This window comes from Purpureocillium takamizusanense, chromosome 8, assembly GCF_022605165.1.
Source record: "Purpureocillium takamizusanense chromosome 8, complete sequence".
Taxonomy (NCBI): Eukaryota; Fungi; Ascomycota; class Sordariomycetes; order Hypocreales; family Ophiocordycipitaceae; genus Purpureocillium; species Purpureocillium takamizusanense.
This window is the reverse complement of record NC_063075.1, coordinates 412,272-426,964: the sequence shown is the minus strand read 5'-3', so window position 1 is coordinate 426,964 and position 14,693 is coordinate 412,272. Positions and strand designations below refer to the sequence as shown.

The following is a 14,693-nucleotide window of genomic DNA, read 5'->3' as shown; positions in this document are numbered from 1 at the left end:
ATGACGATTTATTCTATGTTTTTGGCGCTTTGATATGGGCTGCTTGCCTCGGACGAAATGCAAAATCGAAGTGTGGTCATCGAGTCTCTGTGTAATTCGGCGCCATTGGCGGGAGAGTAGCCCGAACGATAGACTTGAAGCAAAGGCAGATCGTTCGCGTCATCTATTCAATTCTATCCGCCTGCATGCTCTACATACAGATCCGTCTATTGTACCGATTGCGCGACGAGCGCAGCACCTAGACTTGAGCCGTCCTTTGCGAGCCCAATTTTGATCCGTTTCTCCCCGTTCAGTCCGATCCCCGGTATATGCTGGAAGGCCCGCCGCATCTCCTTTTCGAATGTAGGATGGAACTCGAAAAGAGACCCCTCAATGCCAATGTCGATGCTGTCGCATCCATCTATCCATTGCGGGTTTTTGCCCGACGAACATTCTGAATCTGCATCATTGGCCCCAAAGCAGCAAAAGACGTACTTCAAAGCCCTGCGAACGAATGTCCAGATAGTGGAAGGTGTCCTAGACCAAAAGCTTGGTGTTCCCGTGACCTCTTGCTCACGGCAAATACTCTCTGTGCCCTTTCCCGCTGCATCCATGGCTTCGAGACGCCCTGACTGGAGAACAATCGCAGCAGTCGCGGAACCGGCCAGGTGAGCAGCACGTCGGACGATGGCTGTGGAGATGTGTCGCAGTGCGAGCGCGTCATTGACCGACACGTTTTGTGCACCCAAGATATCGGAAATGTGCCGCCTCGCCTCTTCGAGGGATCCGTTTTCGTCTTCGGCTATCAAAGATAAGAACGAACTGTCCACGTCTTCTTCCATGTATAACGAGGAGTCATCATCGACGGCCATATCGAATAATTTCGCCTTGTATAAATCAAGCGCTGCGAGGCGTGCAAGTTCGCCAAGATACATGCCCGATGTCAATTTCTCCAGAATCTGCCTGTTTGGGTTTGCAGATGCTTGGTCCAACTGCACATCGTATGGCGTCATCGGCACGACGGTGTGGTCGTCGTCAATCCAGGCACCCCACTCGGTGTTCATGACCATCAAGTCTCCCGGACGGCGATTGCGAAAGCCATCGTGGGAGTGCAACTTGCGGACGCTCTCCAGACGCTCCACGTACGCAGCATTGGTCCCGGTACCGAAGACAGCGCCAACAAGCGTCGTGGAGCTCCAGGGCGATGTGTAGGCTCTAGCCATCAACGTCCCGACACTGTCGCTCGTCATGGCTGACACAAGCACGGGCAATTCGAGGTCGTCGATTGCCGTTTGAAGCATCTCGCAAGGGTCTTTACCCAGAGCGTCGGCAATATCCCAACCCTTGTCCCACTGCAACATTGTGCCGCTGGAGAGCGAGTGGCTCTCGTAGGTGAAGCTGAAGGTGAAGCCGAGCCGGCGGAAGTCATCTCTCTGCACCGTCTTGCCCTCAACGCTTTCCACATCTGCCTCTGGGTTTTGGTGGAGGAAGTCGGCAATCTTGTCCGCGACGAAGGCGAAAAGGGGCTTGTGGCTTGGGTTGACCTTGAGGGGGCGAGGGATTACATGCTTCACCTGGATCAGCCTATATGTCGAGTCCCCGTGCAAATTGACCGAGCAGACTCGGCAATGTGTGCCGCCGAGATCGACGGCGAGGAAAATGCCCTTTTCGGATCCATTTGGCACTCTGGTCACGAAAGAAGGGATCTGCGTAGCGCCGGGTTGCTCAAGACCGTTTTCTACCGCTGGATCAGCAAGTCGATGCAACTTGTAAGAATGTCTTGATGCGAACAGGAGATACATACGTAGTTGGCGGAGGCAGTGATCTGTTGCTCTCGCGATATCATCTGGTTTCAGGTCGAACTGTTGGGCGATTCTCTTAGCCTCTGTGAGCAGCCCTGCGTCGGGACTGGGCTTGCTCGTCGACATTTGGTCGCCAATGGGGTAAAAGAGTTTCGTGGCGCACTTGCCGGTTCATCAAGGGACAAACCTGGACAAGATAAGTGAAGATGCACCGGGTCCAATTGTAGCGCAAGCCGACCCGGCGCAAACGCAGTTGCAACGTCGCACCGGCGAAGCCGGATGTCGGACACGACAACTCGATGATAACATTGGGATTGCGGGAGGGCTCAAGCGGCCCTGCTGGCACAGGCGCCGGCCGCGCAAGTGGGTTGCTGGTTCGGTGATTATGCCGGAGTTTGCCGGGCGGCCGAAGATTGCCGGTCACTTCGAAGTTCGCCCCCCCTCTGGCAAACGCTGTTAGAGACCGAGCGTCAGCCAGATTCAAATTGTAGTTTACCGGAGGCTGTCTGTTCGCCAGTTCCCCACGATGCATCTCGGAGCGGAGCAGACGTGGAGACAAGGCTCAATGATTCCCGATCTGGGACGTGGGGGATGAAGTTCTATCCACGATTCCCCGTAACGCATTCCCCCTATCCATCAGTGCAATGCCCCTCCCATGAGTCCAGGGGTTCATGGCCCCCAATTGAAGGTCAGGAGAGTAGTGCGCCACTTCACTCTGGGCCCTGCTTCTGTGGAGAAGGGAACGAACCTGGGGGAACCCCGCAATCCTGCGACTGGGCGACGGAACGCCGTTATCTCATTCTCGACAGGGCCGCAAATGGACTTTACCCCGACCTCTGCGCCAACCATGTGCCCCCTCGGACCGTCGCCTTCGAAGCGACTCGCGATCAAGTGGCCCTTCGTCATGTGAACAGCACATATTCATGTTGGGTTTGTTGTGGCTCAGCGGCACTCAGCTTCCTTCACTTGGAGAACATGACAGCCGGATAACAAACATTTGACTACAAGGCTGGCACGAAGCAGCTTGGCGAAAGACGTGATTGCGCAGGGCAAAGGCACGCGACGGCCCACCTCCATCGCGACAGGTCAGACGCAATCATGTCACCGACGGGGAGCGGCTCGGCGATGGACGATGATCCCACAGAGCCCAAAGCTCGCAAGGCTTGCAGTCAGTGGTTGTTCATTTCGCTGTTGCATCGTACAAAGTTCACCTGCTTACCGTGTCCGGCAGTCAACTGCAGGCGGCAAAAGATGAAGTGTCGGCTCGACAATGGCACAACATGTCGTCGATGCCAGCGAGCCGGGCTGCCTTGCATTTTTGTGCCTCGCGCCAATGCCTCAGCCTTCATGGTGCCGGCGTCGCTGCCCTTGGCCGAGCTGACCGGCTCTTCCGAAGTGACCAAGGACTTGCTACGGCGGGTGCAGGCCATCGAGGACCACCTAGGCTTGCCCGTGACGGAGATTGGGCAACGCATTTCTCACGAGGTTGCAAGCGATAAGTCACATAGCAACGACCAGGACGTAGCATTTGCGAGCCTGTGGGAGGCCGTGGCGTGTTTGGAGCGTTGCACGCCCGGCCCACGGGATGCGGCGCTCTGGTCGAGGAGCAGGGTCAAGTACCTCTGGCAAACGTAAGACGACCTCCTTCGACCATCAAGTGTACCCTGGCCGTGGGGTTTCAATCTGACAAGGCTCTGTCCAGGTTCCACGACAGGATGCCGGGCCTCCATTTCCTTCCCAACAAGCAGACCTTCTCTACCCCGCAGCCGCTCCTCCTGGCGGCCATGCTGTACTGTTCAAGTGTCCGGGGCTCGCCAGAAGATGCAGCATTTGCTTCACAATATTTGACTGTCTTGTGCTGCGCGATCGCGCAACTGAGCATCCCGGGGAGCGAGATCGGAAGCCCACTATCCGAAGATGATGAGCCCGCAGCTCTGGAAGACTGGGCATTTCAGACCGTCTTGGGCATTGTTCTGGCGGGACTCTTGAACGAGGCAAACGTTCGTGAGACGGGCATATGGATCTCAATCGCATACCGCCTGATTCTCGAGCATTGTCCGCCGCACATGGACGAGCGATGCCGAGACTGGCAACGAATCTTCAACGGGGTGCAAATCGTCGACCTCGAACACGCGTCGCTACATCTGTCGTGCCCTATCATACCGATAGAGTCGCCGCTCCCGGCCCTGCAAACATCGCACCGGGATCAACTATATCGGTTATCACGAATGATGAATACTGGGTTGACGCATTTTTCCGGTCGGGGTCTGCCCACCATCTGGTCCTGCTTCTCGAACAACCCCGTTGATACCGGGCAGGCCCCGTCCTATCCCTTCACGCCAGTGGACGCGGCCGTCATCCGGGACTGGGCGCGACATCTCGACGATTGGCTCGTGGAGTTTACAAAGACGGGAGACGACTCGGACTCCCAACAGCGAATGCTAGTCTTCCGCCAATATGTGTTGCACCGCCTGCTTGTGCTCTCCATCTATCATCCCTCCCGTGGGTGCAACCTGCAGTCCAACAGCATCACCCTGAACGAGCAACATGAGCTACTTCTGTCCGCTAGGGCCACTCTTAAGCTTCACCTACACGATAAGTCGATTTGGTCAAACTGGGATCTCGTCATGATAACGTGGGCCGCCTTGATTGTCATCCAGGGCATTGAGGTTGGTGTTGGCGAACCAGACGGTACGAGTTCACTGAGAGTTCATCAACTCAACTACGTCCTCTTAACACCTTAATAGACCTCGCAAGCATTCGAATGCATTTGGACATGTTGCGGGAGACGAACGAACCAAAACCTAGTTTACGCGATAAGCTTGCGTCCCGACTGGAGCAGAGTCTACAGACGGTCAACACTCCAAGCCCCACAACCATGAACCACATGGCCCAGGCAACGGCCGAGGCGGAGTTCGATTGCTCCTGGCAAATCTTTGATCATGCCATCATGGAGCAGGTCATGGACCCGTTTTGGGCCCGGCCAGCGGAGCTCCACCCCATGTAGGCGAGAGTCAGGACAATCGAATCGACGTCCACCGGCAATATTATCTTGGCACGACCGTCAGACCAGCTCTTGCAGTCAGGGAATAGTGTCAGGCGTCTGGATATGGCTCAAATAGCCCTCGAAGTGGTTTAATGATCTATTGCCTTCCCCTAATTGGAGGTCAGTACAAACTGGGAGGGTTCACCGGACTATAGAGCTCACAGGCTCACAGTGCATTCATGCGGCTAGATATGACTCCCCATTGGACCTCTGCTTAGCAGAGGAGACAGCTCTCCTTGGATTCTTGGAGAAGGAAACCTCACCTGACAGCATGTCAATAACTTAAGGGTATCTGAGCTTTTGAAGCTTCAGCGATTGGCGACTTTATGAGTACATGTATCTCAAAACGGACTACAGTGAGCATCTTCGCGCTGGCGGAAGGTGTGGTGCATATTAACATCCGTCTTATCCCAACAGTATTGACGGGCTAGGCACAAGCCCTCTTGCTCCGTCAGATTTCCAGACAAGGCTTGAATTTCCCTATGCGCTGGGTAGTGTTGCCGGGGCGTCATGGCTCACATACACCTTCAAGAATAGCCAAATCGGGCATTCAAAACACCTTATGTTTGGTCGATCGGATCAAAGCTATATTGGATGAGCTATAAACCCCATAGGCACGGGAGCAGAGCCAAAACTTGGACATGACATCACGTGGCGCAGTCCGAGGAAATTCAAAGAGAACACTATATTTACTTTATGTAAAAAGATAGGTGCAGTACACATATATATGGTACCAGTATGCGAAGTTATGTATATACAAATATCTACAGCAGCGGGTCATTATATACCTCAGAGTTTAAAGCAACGCCGGAATGAGGCGTCACTCTCCCCCAGTCCCTACATCTTTCACTGGCACTTTGGGAAAGCAGGCTTGGAAGAAGCCTTTTTGAAGAGCGCAATCTCCTCCTTGCGGCGCCTGACAAGTCCGGGCAGAATCTTGCCGCCCTGACCCAGGCGCCACTTGGGCAGCTCCTCGGAGGCGACGGTGTTGGGGCTGTCGCCCTTATTGAGGCGCTTGATCAGGGTCGAGGTCTGCATGTTGGTGCATCCGACATTGAAGGTCCAGGAAGTGAGAGCAGCCCACTGATTGTCGTTTAGCTTGACCTTGCCGCTGTTAAGCGCCTTGCCCAAGCAGCTGGTGTAATTGGGGATGTCGTCGTTGAGGAGCTGAGACGCCGTTGCCTTGGTGAGGGGGAACTTGTATTTGACTTCGGCGCAGCCCTTCTTCTTGCACAAATGGCCGTAGCCGACGGTCGGTAGGCCGACTGGGTCGGGCGCGGGCTTGGCGACGAAGCCCTCGTGGGACTTGATGAACTCGACGCCGCCCGCGTTGAGGCCCTTGCAGAAGCCGCCAGAGGGAGGCTTAGGGGTGCCGCCGCCAGAGCACTTGTCGGTGACGTAGCCGTTCTTGCCCGTCTTGACGTAGTAGTCGGCGACGTAGCAGCCGTCGGTAGTCTTGTCCCAGATGGAGTTGCCTTCGATGACGGGGCCCTCGGTCTGGCACACCAGCTTGACGTCGACGCCCTTCTCGTACGTCTTCTTCACCGCGGAGCTCGTGTTGGGTTCGGCTCGGCAGTTGACTGTGGTTCCGGTGATGGGGTACGCGCTGACTAGCGACGAGGCCATGGCTACGGCCAGAGCAGATGCGCTCGCGATTCTCATTGTGGAAGGATCAAATCGGTCGGACTTCACAAGTTTCGCCTGGTCGAGGGGTTGTGGCGTACAGTATTGAACCAAACCGATCGCGTATGAGCAGATCTTCTGATTCCAGTCAATTGATATGAAGATCGCAGACGCACTTTATAGAAGACATTAAAGGGGCGACGCAATGTCTCTTTTCTTGGGAGCGGCATGATTGTCGTGATGGCTTACAATCAGCTTGGGATCAGAACCGGGTCTCGACTCTCGACTCGCCCCCATCCCAATGCTGGTCCGTTGTTTACGCCAAGAGTCAGAAGCTCAATTGACTTATCGCGCAGCACTGGGGTGAGTTTGCTATCCGCTTGGCCGCTTGGCCGGTCTCCCAGCCCGTAGCCCGCCGGAGTACCCGCAGAGGGTTCGAGTTCTGGAGGTTGAAGCATGCTCCGTCCTAAATTTGGATCTGCCAAGCAATTTTATCCAGGTATTAGTACTCCCTACCCAAGGACAGGCTTCATCAAGCTTGTAAGCAAAAGTCTTGGTTCGTTGGGGCACCCTAGCTCCAGCCAGGGCAATCAGCCGCCACCAAACTACCACGAATAGTATGCTTCGCGCGCAGCCCTGGTGTTCAGAATTATAGCGACACTACTGGCATGGCGAGCAAAGCGTCGCCATCAAGACAGGGAGCTTTGAAAAGCTGCAAAAATAGTCATAGGATCCATCGCAGCGATGGCGAAGACGGCAATAGCAGACATGGCAGTAAGGGCAGCACCGGGGAGCAGCGAGGGCCACGAGAGCCACGAGAGCCACGAGAGTCACGAGGGCAGCAGCAGCAACGAGAGCTGCGGTAGCAACAGCGAGAGCAGCGAGAGAAGTCTTTCCCACGCGAACATCAGTACTCGAATTTTAAATCTCAAGCGCAGTAAGCTCGGCGAGCAGGCGGGCCGTGGACTGGGGGCACGCGGGGTTCCAAGGCAAGCTTTCCCAGAAATTTTACATGGCACTTTGGCAGTTTTGCGCCATTCCGCTCTGTCGTAGCTTGGAACCATAAGCCGGGTAAACAAGACACCGGCATCTATATTTGGAGCCGCAACATAACATAATCCCGTGCCCTTTTATTGTTCCTGGCAAAATGCGCCGTCTTTGGCGTAAATACTATAGATGCATTGGCTAACTGCCGCGATTGGTATTCAGCCTTGAGCCTTGTTGAAGACAGCGACTTGCCTCTTTTTCCTACATCGAAGCGACGCTCAGCTTCTACCTCTCCGGCTTTGCGCACATCATCTTCTCGTGACGCGCCGTTGAAGTTGCACAGGTGGCATGGCCTGCGATTTATGGAGAGCTATTGGGTTCAATTGCTCCCGACCAAAGTCAGTGGTTGGCCTGTAGGGTCTGACCCGTATTCATCCCCTGTATGTGCCCCGTAGTCTCTTGGCTCCAGCATTACATAACCCCGGATGGCTCAGGGGCATCAGGTTTAGTAGCCTCTCTCCACAGATTTCATTTCAGTTGAAACGAGCCAGGGGCGGAAGATGATATACTGTATATACATTCGTCATGGATCATGGGTCCCTGCCCGCTCATGAGCCCGTTGGCTGCTCCCCCGCATCCGCCTCGGCGATCAAATCGTAGTCCCTGAACTTTCTCGCCGAGATTCGTCTCTGGAACAGGATGTCAAGCTCCTCGTACGTCCTGCCACAACTCTCCGGCAATCGGAAGAAACACCACACCAGGCAGAGAAAGCTGATGGCCCCAAACAGGAACCCTGTCTTGCCCCCCCAATTGGCCTCGTCCGTGTTCAGCATGTAAGGCATCGCAATGGTAAAGACAAGTGACGCAATCGCCTGGACGGCGGTGGCAATGGCAATCGTCTTCTCGCGAAGGCGCGTCGCTGAGATTTCGGATATGATGACGAAGCAAATGGGGCCGACGCTCGTCTGGTATATGAACGTCCAGAGGTCCATGAGAGAGGCCAGAGCCCACACGGCGCCTTTGTTGTTCTTCGGAATACCCAAGAATCCTATTACAAAGAGCAAGACTGTCATAAGTATCATGCCGGAGTTATAGATTGTACGTCGTCCGAACAGGAACTGTGAGAGGTCAGTAAGCATGGCGATAACATGCACTCACATACGGACGCAATGAGGAAAGAGCATACGTAGTTCATGAGCGGCCAAGATATAAGCGTGCCTACGAAGCCGAGTGCTGTATTGCCGACACCCACTGAGAAGCGGATTAGCATGGTCAGTCACAAACTCACTAAGCACGGGGGAGCGCCTCACTGTTGAACGCGTCTGCTGAATCGAGACCCGCCTGCTCGAAAAAGTAGTTGGCGTATCCAATAAGGGGATTTCCGCCGATAACTTGAATGAGGTAGACCATGACGGAGATTTCCGTTCTCCGGCGGCTGACGCCCTTGAAGCATTCCACGTATGATGTCGACGTCTCATACTCACGCTCGAGGAGGTCTGTCTGCTCAATTCCAACGAGGACGTTGTCAATATTCGGTCGGTCCTTGGCTGATGTTAGTTTAACGAGGGCCTTTCTCGCGTCTTCGCGTCGCCCTTTTCGAATCAACCAGTAGGGACTTTCAGGCGCGAACGGGAGCGCGGCGAGAAGCACGATAGGCCACACCCATTGGATTGACTGAGTTGGATTACTTCGTCAGCACGGTGATCACAGCGGTGGTGCGTGGCGATTCAGCCCATCTCTCTGAACGAACGGGATGGAAGACTTAGGCCAACAAGGGGGCAACAGAGAGCAACAAGAGCAACAAGAGCAACAAGAGCAACAAGAGCAACAAGAGCAGTCGCGGGTGGTGGGGGCGGTGGTGGGGGCGGGAGCAACAGTATGCACGAAGAGACTCAACGCCAACAAGAGAGCACAACTCACAAAAGGAACCCTGTAAGCCCACTCGTCCAGTCGGCTCTCCACGCCAGCGGCACAACTCTGGGCGATAAACTGCCCGATAACAAAGGCCAAGTTCACCGACGCGGTGAGAACACCGCGAAGGACGACGGGACAGATCTCAGAAGCATATGTCGGCGCAATAACGACGTAGAAGCCATAGGCTAAGCCACCGAGGATCTCCCCCGCGCAGAGCATACCAATCGAAGTCGCAAAGAACTGCACAAAGACGAACCCAATCGACCAGCAACAACAGATGGCCAATGTCTTCCGCCGGCCAAGCAATTCAAGCGGGAAAGACGAAGCGATGGCACCTAGTGCCTGTGTCACGTGTCAGCACATCTGCCGTCTGGTTCTTTTCAAGTTCTTCATCGTCCGGAACAGCTACTCACCTGGCCTGTTGGGTTTCCTAAGTTGAGCGCAGCCTGCCAAGGAGCCGAGACCTCGTAGTGATCTCCGACGCGGTCGCCATACTTGCGCTGGAAGGCGGGGAGGGCGTAGAAGGAGGTGATGATCTGGGCGTCGAAACCGGCCATGACGACGGCGATACAGAAGAACATGGACCAGAAGGTGGCCTGTGGGTACATTCGAACGGCCTTCCAGAAACCCAGCTCATGCTCCGTCACGGTAATCTCGCGCGTTTCGCCGATTTCCAAGACACGGCCCTGTGCGTCTGACGGCTTGGCGATGCTAGTAGCATCCTCGCGCTCCTGGACGGAAGCCTTGGCATTATCGCCCGGCTCCTCGGGAAGACGTTGGTGGTCCATGATGTTTGACCTTGCGTTTTGGTTGGACACCTCGACTCAAGAGGGGGTTCCCGTCGTTGTTGTGGTTGGACACAATAACGACTCAACTGTAGGGAGGGATGCCCCTGCGTCTGGGCCAAGCAAAGCAGTGGCCCCGTATCCTTCGAATGTGCAGGAGCGACCGCAGATGGGCCAAGACGGCAGGCGCTAGCTCCGCAGGAGTACCGATGCTGCTGCAGAAAAGAAGGTGCGTAGAGGGCCGTTGCCAGATCTGGGAATAGCAACGACGACTGAGTGTGGAACAAGGTACCGATGCGGCAGCGCAACAAGCCAGGGCCGCAACCGTGCGAACTCTCTGATAAGCAAAAAAGGGAGTGAAAGTCAGACGTCGAACTGGAGCCGCAGCCACTGTCTTGTACCACGGGGGGACTGTCTGGGTTCGGGTATTGAACAGTGCGGGGAGGGCCGGCCGACGTGCGGAGGACCAGGAAGTTGCCTCACACAGTATGCGGGGTAACTAAGACCGTAAGACCGTAAGACCGTGAGACCGTGAGTAGGGTGGCATGTGGCAGGTAGTACGTACTTGGTAGCTTTGAAATCGATGCAACCTAGTGTTGGTCCCTCTTTGGGTCGGATCGGAGGGTCGTTGGTCGCATAGTGTATCCGCATTCCCCCTAGCACGGCTAACACAACACACGACTGGAGATGAAGCCACACGACGCTGAAGGTGATGGCCGGCGCCACCTCGGACTACACCGCAAAGCCCGTTACAGCAAATCACCACCATGGCAGGAATGCGGGTACGTAAGTACAGTACGTACCAGTGAGGCGGCGGCAGGGGGATCGGACGACTACGTACAAAGTACCTAAAGTGGCAAAGGCTCAGCATCGCTTGATTCATGTCCATAATCCCAGGCCGCTCCATCACGACTCAAGCGTCGAGACAGCAAGGCGTCGCCCGCAAGCCACCGGCCCCCTTCAGCCCAGCCACGTCTCTGTTCCGTGGCGCGCGTTGAGCTTGATTCACGTGGCCAATCGGCCAGCTTCGCCCCGGCCGTTGACGTCTCTTCTTCATGAGTACTACTAGTTACTTCGTACTTGGGTGTCTCTCCCCCTTGAAGATGCCGGCACGGTGCGCGCGGAAGCCCTTGTGCGCCCACCCAGAAGGCAACACAAGCAACATAAGCAGCACGTCTCCGCCAGACGCGTCAATCCGAGAGTAGTAGTGCCCGCTGAAGAAGGAGTCCGACCAATCGTCGGGCCGAGCGGGAAAGCAGCTGGAGGCGAACGACCGGGCGGTGGAGAGAGATGGTGGCCACGATTGATGAAGCCTTTAGCCACCATTGGCAGCCGGACCAGCCACATACCCAAACATTGGGAGGGGACATGTCAAAGCATACATACGACAATGGGGTCGTATTCATTGCACAACGTTTTATGTCGTCCTTCTTATTTGCTCATCGTCGTAGAGGCGTTTTCGTGCAATATGCCGGTCTTGCAGCGGCCACTTTCCGATGGATGAGATGGGCATAGCTGGATGTGCGCCAAGGCCGGTATATGTCGCAGTTGAGACCTTTATCAAAGCGTCTAACGTAAAAAGCCCCCCCCTGCTGGCTGTGTGATGTCTAGCCAGCCCTTTCTTGAACCCAGACGCCCATGTTTAAAAGATGTGTTGGTCGCAGACGCCGCCCGATTACTTTCGACTGCTAGGAACGGGTTGCTGCGTCGTCGTCTGGTGACACGCCTGCTTGCCTTGAAGCTTTTTCAAATACTGCAATTACGAAGAACGTATATTGTATAGTTGGCTGTCAAGCACGCGAAAAAAACGACGACCTCGACACGTCTCGACCGGAACGCGAATCGTCCAACCCCTTTGACGAGCTTGTCCCATTGTCCTTTACGGCCTCCAGGGGGGGAAGCTCCAGCCACCGTGCCATGTCAACAAGCGGCGCCATGTCCGCGCCGGCGGATCAAGGGGTCGACGAGTCTGAGATACCGGGCACTGTTCATCTCGTCGACCTCAACCACAGCGCGGCAACGTTGCACGACAGGACGAGAGAGGACATCATTCTCATTCCGACGCCTTCGGCAGACGTCAATGACCCGCTCAATTGGTCGTGGCGGCGAAAACGGCTGCACTTGTGCTGCCTGTTGGTGTGAGTGTCGTATCTTTCTAGCAAAGCGATTGGAGAAGCTACGTCACCCGCCGTGGATTCGACTACTATCGTGAACGTTGGTTGCACGGATAGGATGCCTCACTGACGGCTTTTGACGCGGCTATTGACAGGTTCACCATGTTCAACGGCTTGACGCTGGCCGTGGTCTATTCCGTCCTCGTACCCCTGTCCGACGCCCTCGACGTTCCGAGTAAGAAATTCCCCTCGTGCCCTGGAGAACCGCCCAATGGCCCGTCGCGCGTTCGAATTGGCATCACACTAACCCTCGCCTTTCCTTCCTGCGGACAATAGTCGGTGGGCTCGTCGCAGGGGCGGGCTACATGTTCCTGCTGCTGGGCTGGGGACTGCTGTTCTGGCAGCCCTTTGCCCTGCAATATGGCAAACGACTAACCTACCTCCTCTCTATGCTTGGCTGCGCGGTACGTCTCGATGATGTCGAGGCATCCTGGAAGAAGAAGCCCAGGCCCGGGGTGACGTTGTTGCTGTAGAGGGCTGGCTGACAGTCGATACCGCAGGCCATATCCATGTGGAGTCCCCACGCCAGGGGCACCGGACAATGGATAGCACGAAACATCGTCATGGGGTTCGTCGCGGCCCCCGTCGAGGCCCTCCCGGCCGCGTCCATCACCGACATATGCTTCACGCACGAGCGCGGGGCCTTCATGGGCTGGTACTCGTGGGCGCTGGCCTCGTCCAACTACGTGGCCCCCATCATCGCCGGGTTCATCAACGACGGCCTGGGGTACCAGTGGCCGTTTTACATTGTGGGCATCTTCGCCGGCGCCAGCCTCTTGTTCCTCTTCTTCTTCCTCGAAGAGTCCAACTACGACCGCAAGAGCGTCGGCGTCGTCTATAACAAGGACCCGGCTGCGACGACGACGACGACGACGACCAAGGAGAAGCAGCCGGCCGGCGAGGAAGAGACGAAGGGCGCTGACGAGCCGCGCCCACCCCACGTCACCGACGTCGAGTCCAGAGTCGACAGCAACAAGGTTCCACGCACGAACAGCTCCCCCGTGGGTCTCAAGGGCATCGAGAAGTCCTTCTGGCAGAAGCTGAGTCTCATCGACACCCCGCGTCGCTTCATGATGCTCTCGCGCGCCTGGCAGGTGCTCAAGCTGCTTTCGTGGCCCGTAGTGGCCTACTCCGGCTTTTCGTACGGGTGCTACCTGGTCTGGTTCAACATTCTGGTGGCGACCAACTCGGTCATCTTGAGCGGCGCGCCGTACCACTTTGCGCCGAGCGTGGTGGGACTCACGTACATTGCTTGCATGATAGGGGCCGTTATCGGGTTTGTTCCCTCCCCTTTCACGGAAGTCACATTATATCCCTGTGACTGTGTCAACTGCAAGCTGACTGCTTCCCGACTGCCAGAGCTGCATATAGCGGCCCGGTGTCGGACTGGTTCGTGATCCGCATGGCTCGACGCAACAACGGCGTGTTCGAACCCGAGCAGCGCCTCTGGCTCTTCACGGTGACGACCATTCTCGTCCCTGCTTCGCTGCTTCTCTGGGGCGTCGGCGTAAGTGACACGTCCCATGCTGGGATGCCCCCCCCCCCCCCGTGCTGTCCGTTCGTCGTCAAACGTTTGCGCCACTGACCCGCCGATGCATGCAAGGCCGCTCACCAAATCCACTGGTTCGCCCTCGTCTTCGCCATGGTCGTGCTGTCCGCGTGCTGCGCGTCGGGCATCACGCTGTCGTTCAGCTACCTGATCGATTCGTTCCGCGACATTGCGGGCGACGGCCTGGGGACGTGCATCATCATCCGCAACACCATGGGGTTCGCCATCGGGTACGGCATCACGCCGTGGGTCGACTCGCTGGGCCTGCAGAACTGCTTCATCAGCGTCGCCGCCGTGTCGCTGGCCATATGCGCCGTCTACCTGCCCGTCATCTTCTTCGGCAAGAGGCTACGCGCCGTGAATCGCGTCGGCTACTGGCAAGAGGCCAAGACGCGGCTGGAGGCCGGGACCATCTGAGAGACAACCGGCGGGGGGTTTTCTCCATTCTGTGCAAGGAAGCACGAAAGCATGTATTAGTTGTAATGCATGCAGATGCAGATTCCAGCCCAGGTGTTTTCGTGAACCCCCGTTCGTCTTGTTTACTCAGCTGGCGGTTCACAGCGTTGCCGCGCCCGCATTTCAGGTGTCACCGTATATACGTTGCCAGCCCCGTTCGTCCCCGGCATTCACGCTGGTGCGACCTGGCTGACAGCTGAGACGATAATGGGAGACATCAACGCCGCTCCGACTGGGCCCTGCTCTTCCGCCATCTGCTGAAGCATTTCCCCATTGCTCGCCGTGCGTGCCCGTAGCTATATGTGGACGTCATTATTAGCGGGCAGCTCTAGGATACCCACTTGGAAAACGAGAAGACGAGGAAGAGGCAGCAAGAGC

General features: G+C 56.3%; 5 protein-coding genes across 7 annotated transcripts; 2 read left to right on the top strand and 3 right to left on the bottom strand.

The window, feature by feature from the left end:
- Positions 1-206: 206 nt before the first annotated feature.
- Positions 207-1,907, bottom strand: JDV02_008168 (Hexokinase; the record flags this gene model as incomplete). The annotated part of the gene is made up of 2 exons (XM_047989741.1): positions 207-1,717; positions 1,784-1,907. 2 exons carry the CDS (start codon positions 1,905-1,907, stop codon positions 207-209), a joined length of 1,635 nt encoding a protein of 544 aa, XP_047845746.1.
- Positions 1,908-2,721: 814 nt separating this feature from the next.
- On the top strand, positions 2,722-4,788 carry JDV02_008167 (uncharacterized protein; the record flags this gene model as incomplete). Its single annotated transcript, XM_047989740.1, has 4 exons — positions 2,722-2,949; positions 3,013-3,412; positions 3,484-4,472; positions 4,529-4,788. The coding sequence occupies exons 1-4, from the start codon at positions 2,880-2,882 to the stop codon at positions 4,786-4,788; spliced, it is 1,719 nt and encodes a 572-aa protein (XP_047845745.1). The 5' UTR covers positions 2,722-2,879.
- An 885-nt stretch (positions 4,789-5,673) lies between these two features.
- On the bottom strand, positions 5,674-6,489 carry JDV02_008166 (Lysozyme; the record flags this gene model as incomplete). The annotated part of the gene is made up of 1 exon (XM_047989739.1): positions 5,674-6,489. One exon carries the CDS (start codon positions 6,487-6,489, stop codon positions 5,674-5,676), a length of 816 nt encoding a protein of 271 aa, XP_047845744.1.
- Positions 6,490-7,952: 1,463 nt separating this feature from the next.
- Positions 7,953-10,448, bottom strand: JDV02_008165 (uncharacterized protein). Its single transcript, XM_047989738.1, has 5 exons — positions 9,765-10,448; positions 9,358-9,693; positions 8,748-9,111; positions 8,624-8,688; positions 7,953-8,555 (listed from the first exon to the last, which is right to left on the bottom strand). The coding sequence occupies exons 1-5, from the start codon at positions 10,137-10,139 to the stop codon at positions 8,046-8,048; spliced, it is 1,650 nt and encodes a 549-aa protein (XP_047845743.1). The 5' UTR covers positions 10,140-10,448; the 3' UTR covers positions 7,953-8,045.
- Positions 10,449-11,753: 1,305 nt separating this feature from the next.
- On the top strand, positions 11,754-14,677 carry JDV02_008164 (Non-specific serine/threonine protein kinase). Of its 3 annotated transcripts, XM_047989735.1 has the most exons (6): positions 11,754-12,274; positions 12,406-12,485; positions 12,587-12,714; positions 12,811-13,586; positions 13,670-13,817; positions 13,914-14,677. In XM_047989735.1, the coding sequence occupies exons 1-6, from the start codon at positions 12,054-12,056 to the stop codon at positions 14,274-14,276; spliced, it is 1,716 nt and encodes a 571-aa protein (XP_047845740.1). In that variant the 5' UTR covers positions 11,754-12,053; the 3' UTR covers positions 14,277-14,677. The 3 variants fall into 3 exon arrangements, with proteins under 3 accessions (XP_047845740.1, XP_047845742.1, XP_047845741.1); XM_047989737.1 differs by having other exon boundaries at positions 12,587-13,586; positions 13,914-14,373; XM_047989736.1 differs by having other exon boundaries at positions 12,406-12,714; positions 13,914-14,373.
- Positions 14,678-14,693: the final 16 nt, after the last annotated feature.

Coding starts and splice junctions, on each gene's coding strand:
- JDV02_008165 (XM_047989738.1), bottom strand. CDS start 10,139: ATGGACCACCAACGTCTTCCCGAGGAGCCGGGCGATAATGCCAAGGCT. Junction 9,112..9,357: donor GGGCTTACAGGGTTCCTTTT/GTGAGTTGTGCT, acceptor AATCCAACTCAG/TCAATCCAATGGGTGTGGCC. Junction 8,556..8,623: donor CTTGGCCGCTCATGAACTAC/GTATGCTCTTTC, acceptor GACCTCTCACAG/TTCCTGTTCGGACGACGTAC.
- JDV02_008164 (XM_047989735.1), top strand. CDS start 12,054: ATGTCAACAAGCGGCGCCATGTCCGCGCCGGCGGATCAAGGGGTCGAC. Junction 12,275..12,405: donor CACTTGTGCTGCCTGTTGGT/GTGAGTGTCGTA, acceptor GGCTATTGACAG/GTTCACCATGTTCAACGGCT. Junction 12,486..12,586: donor CGACGCCCTCGACGTTCCGA/GTAAGAAATTCC, acceptor TGCGGACAATAG/TCGGTGGGCTCGTCGCAGGG.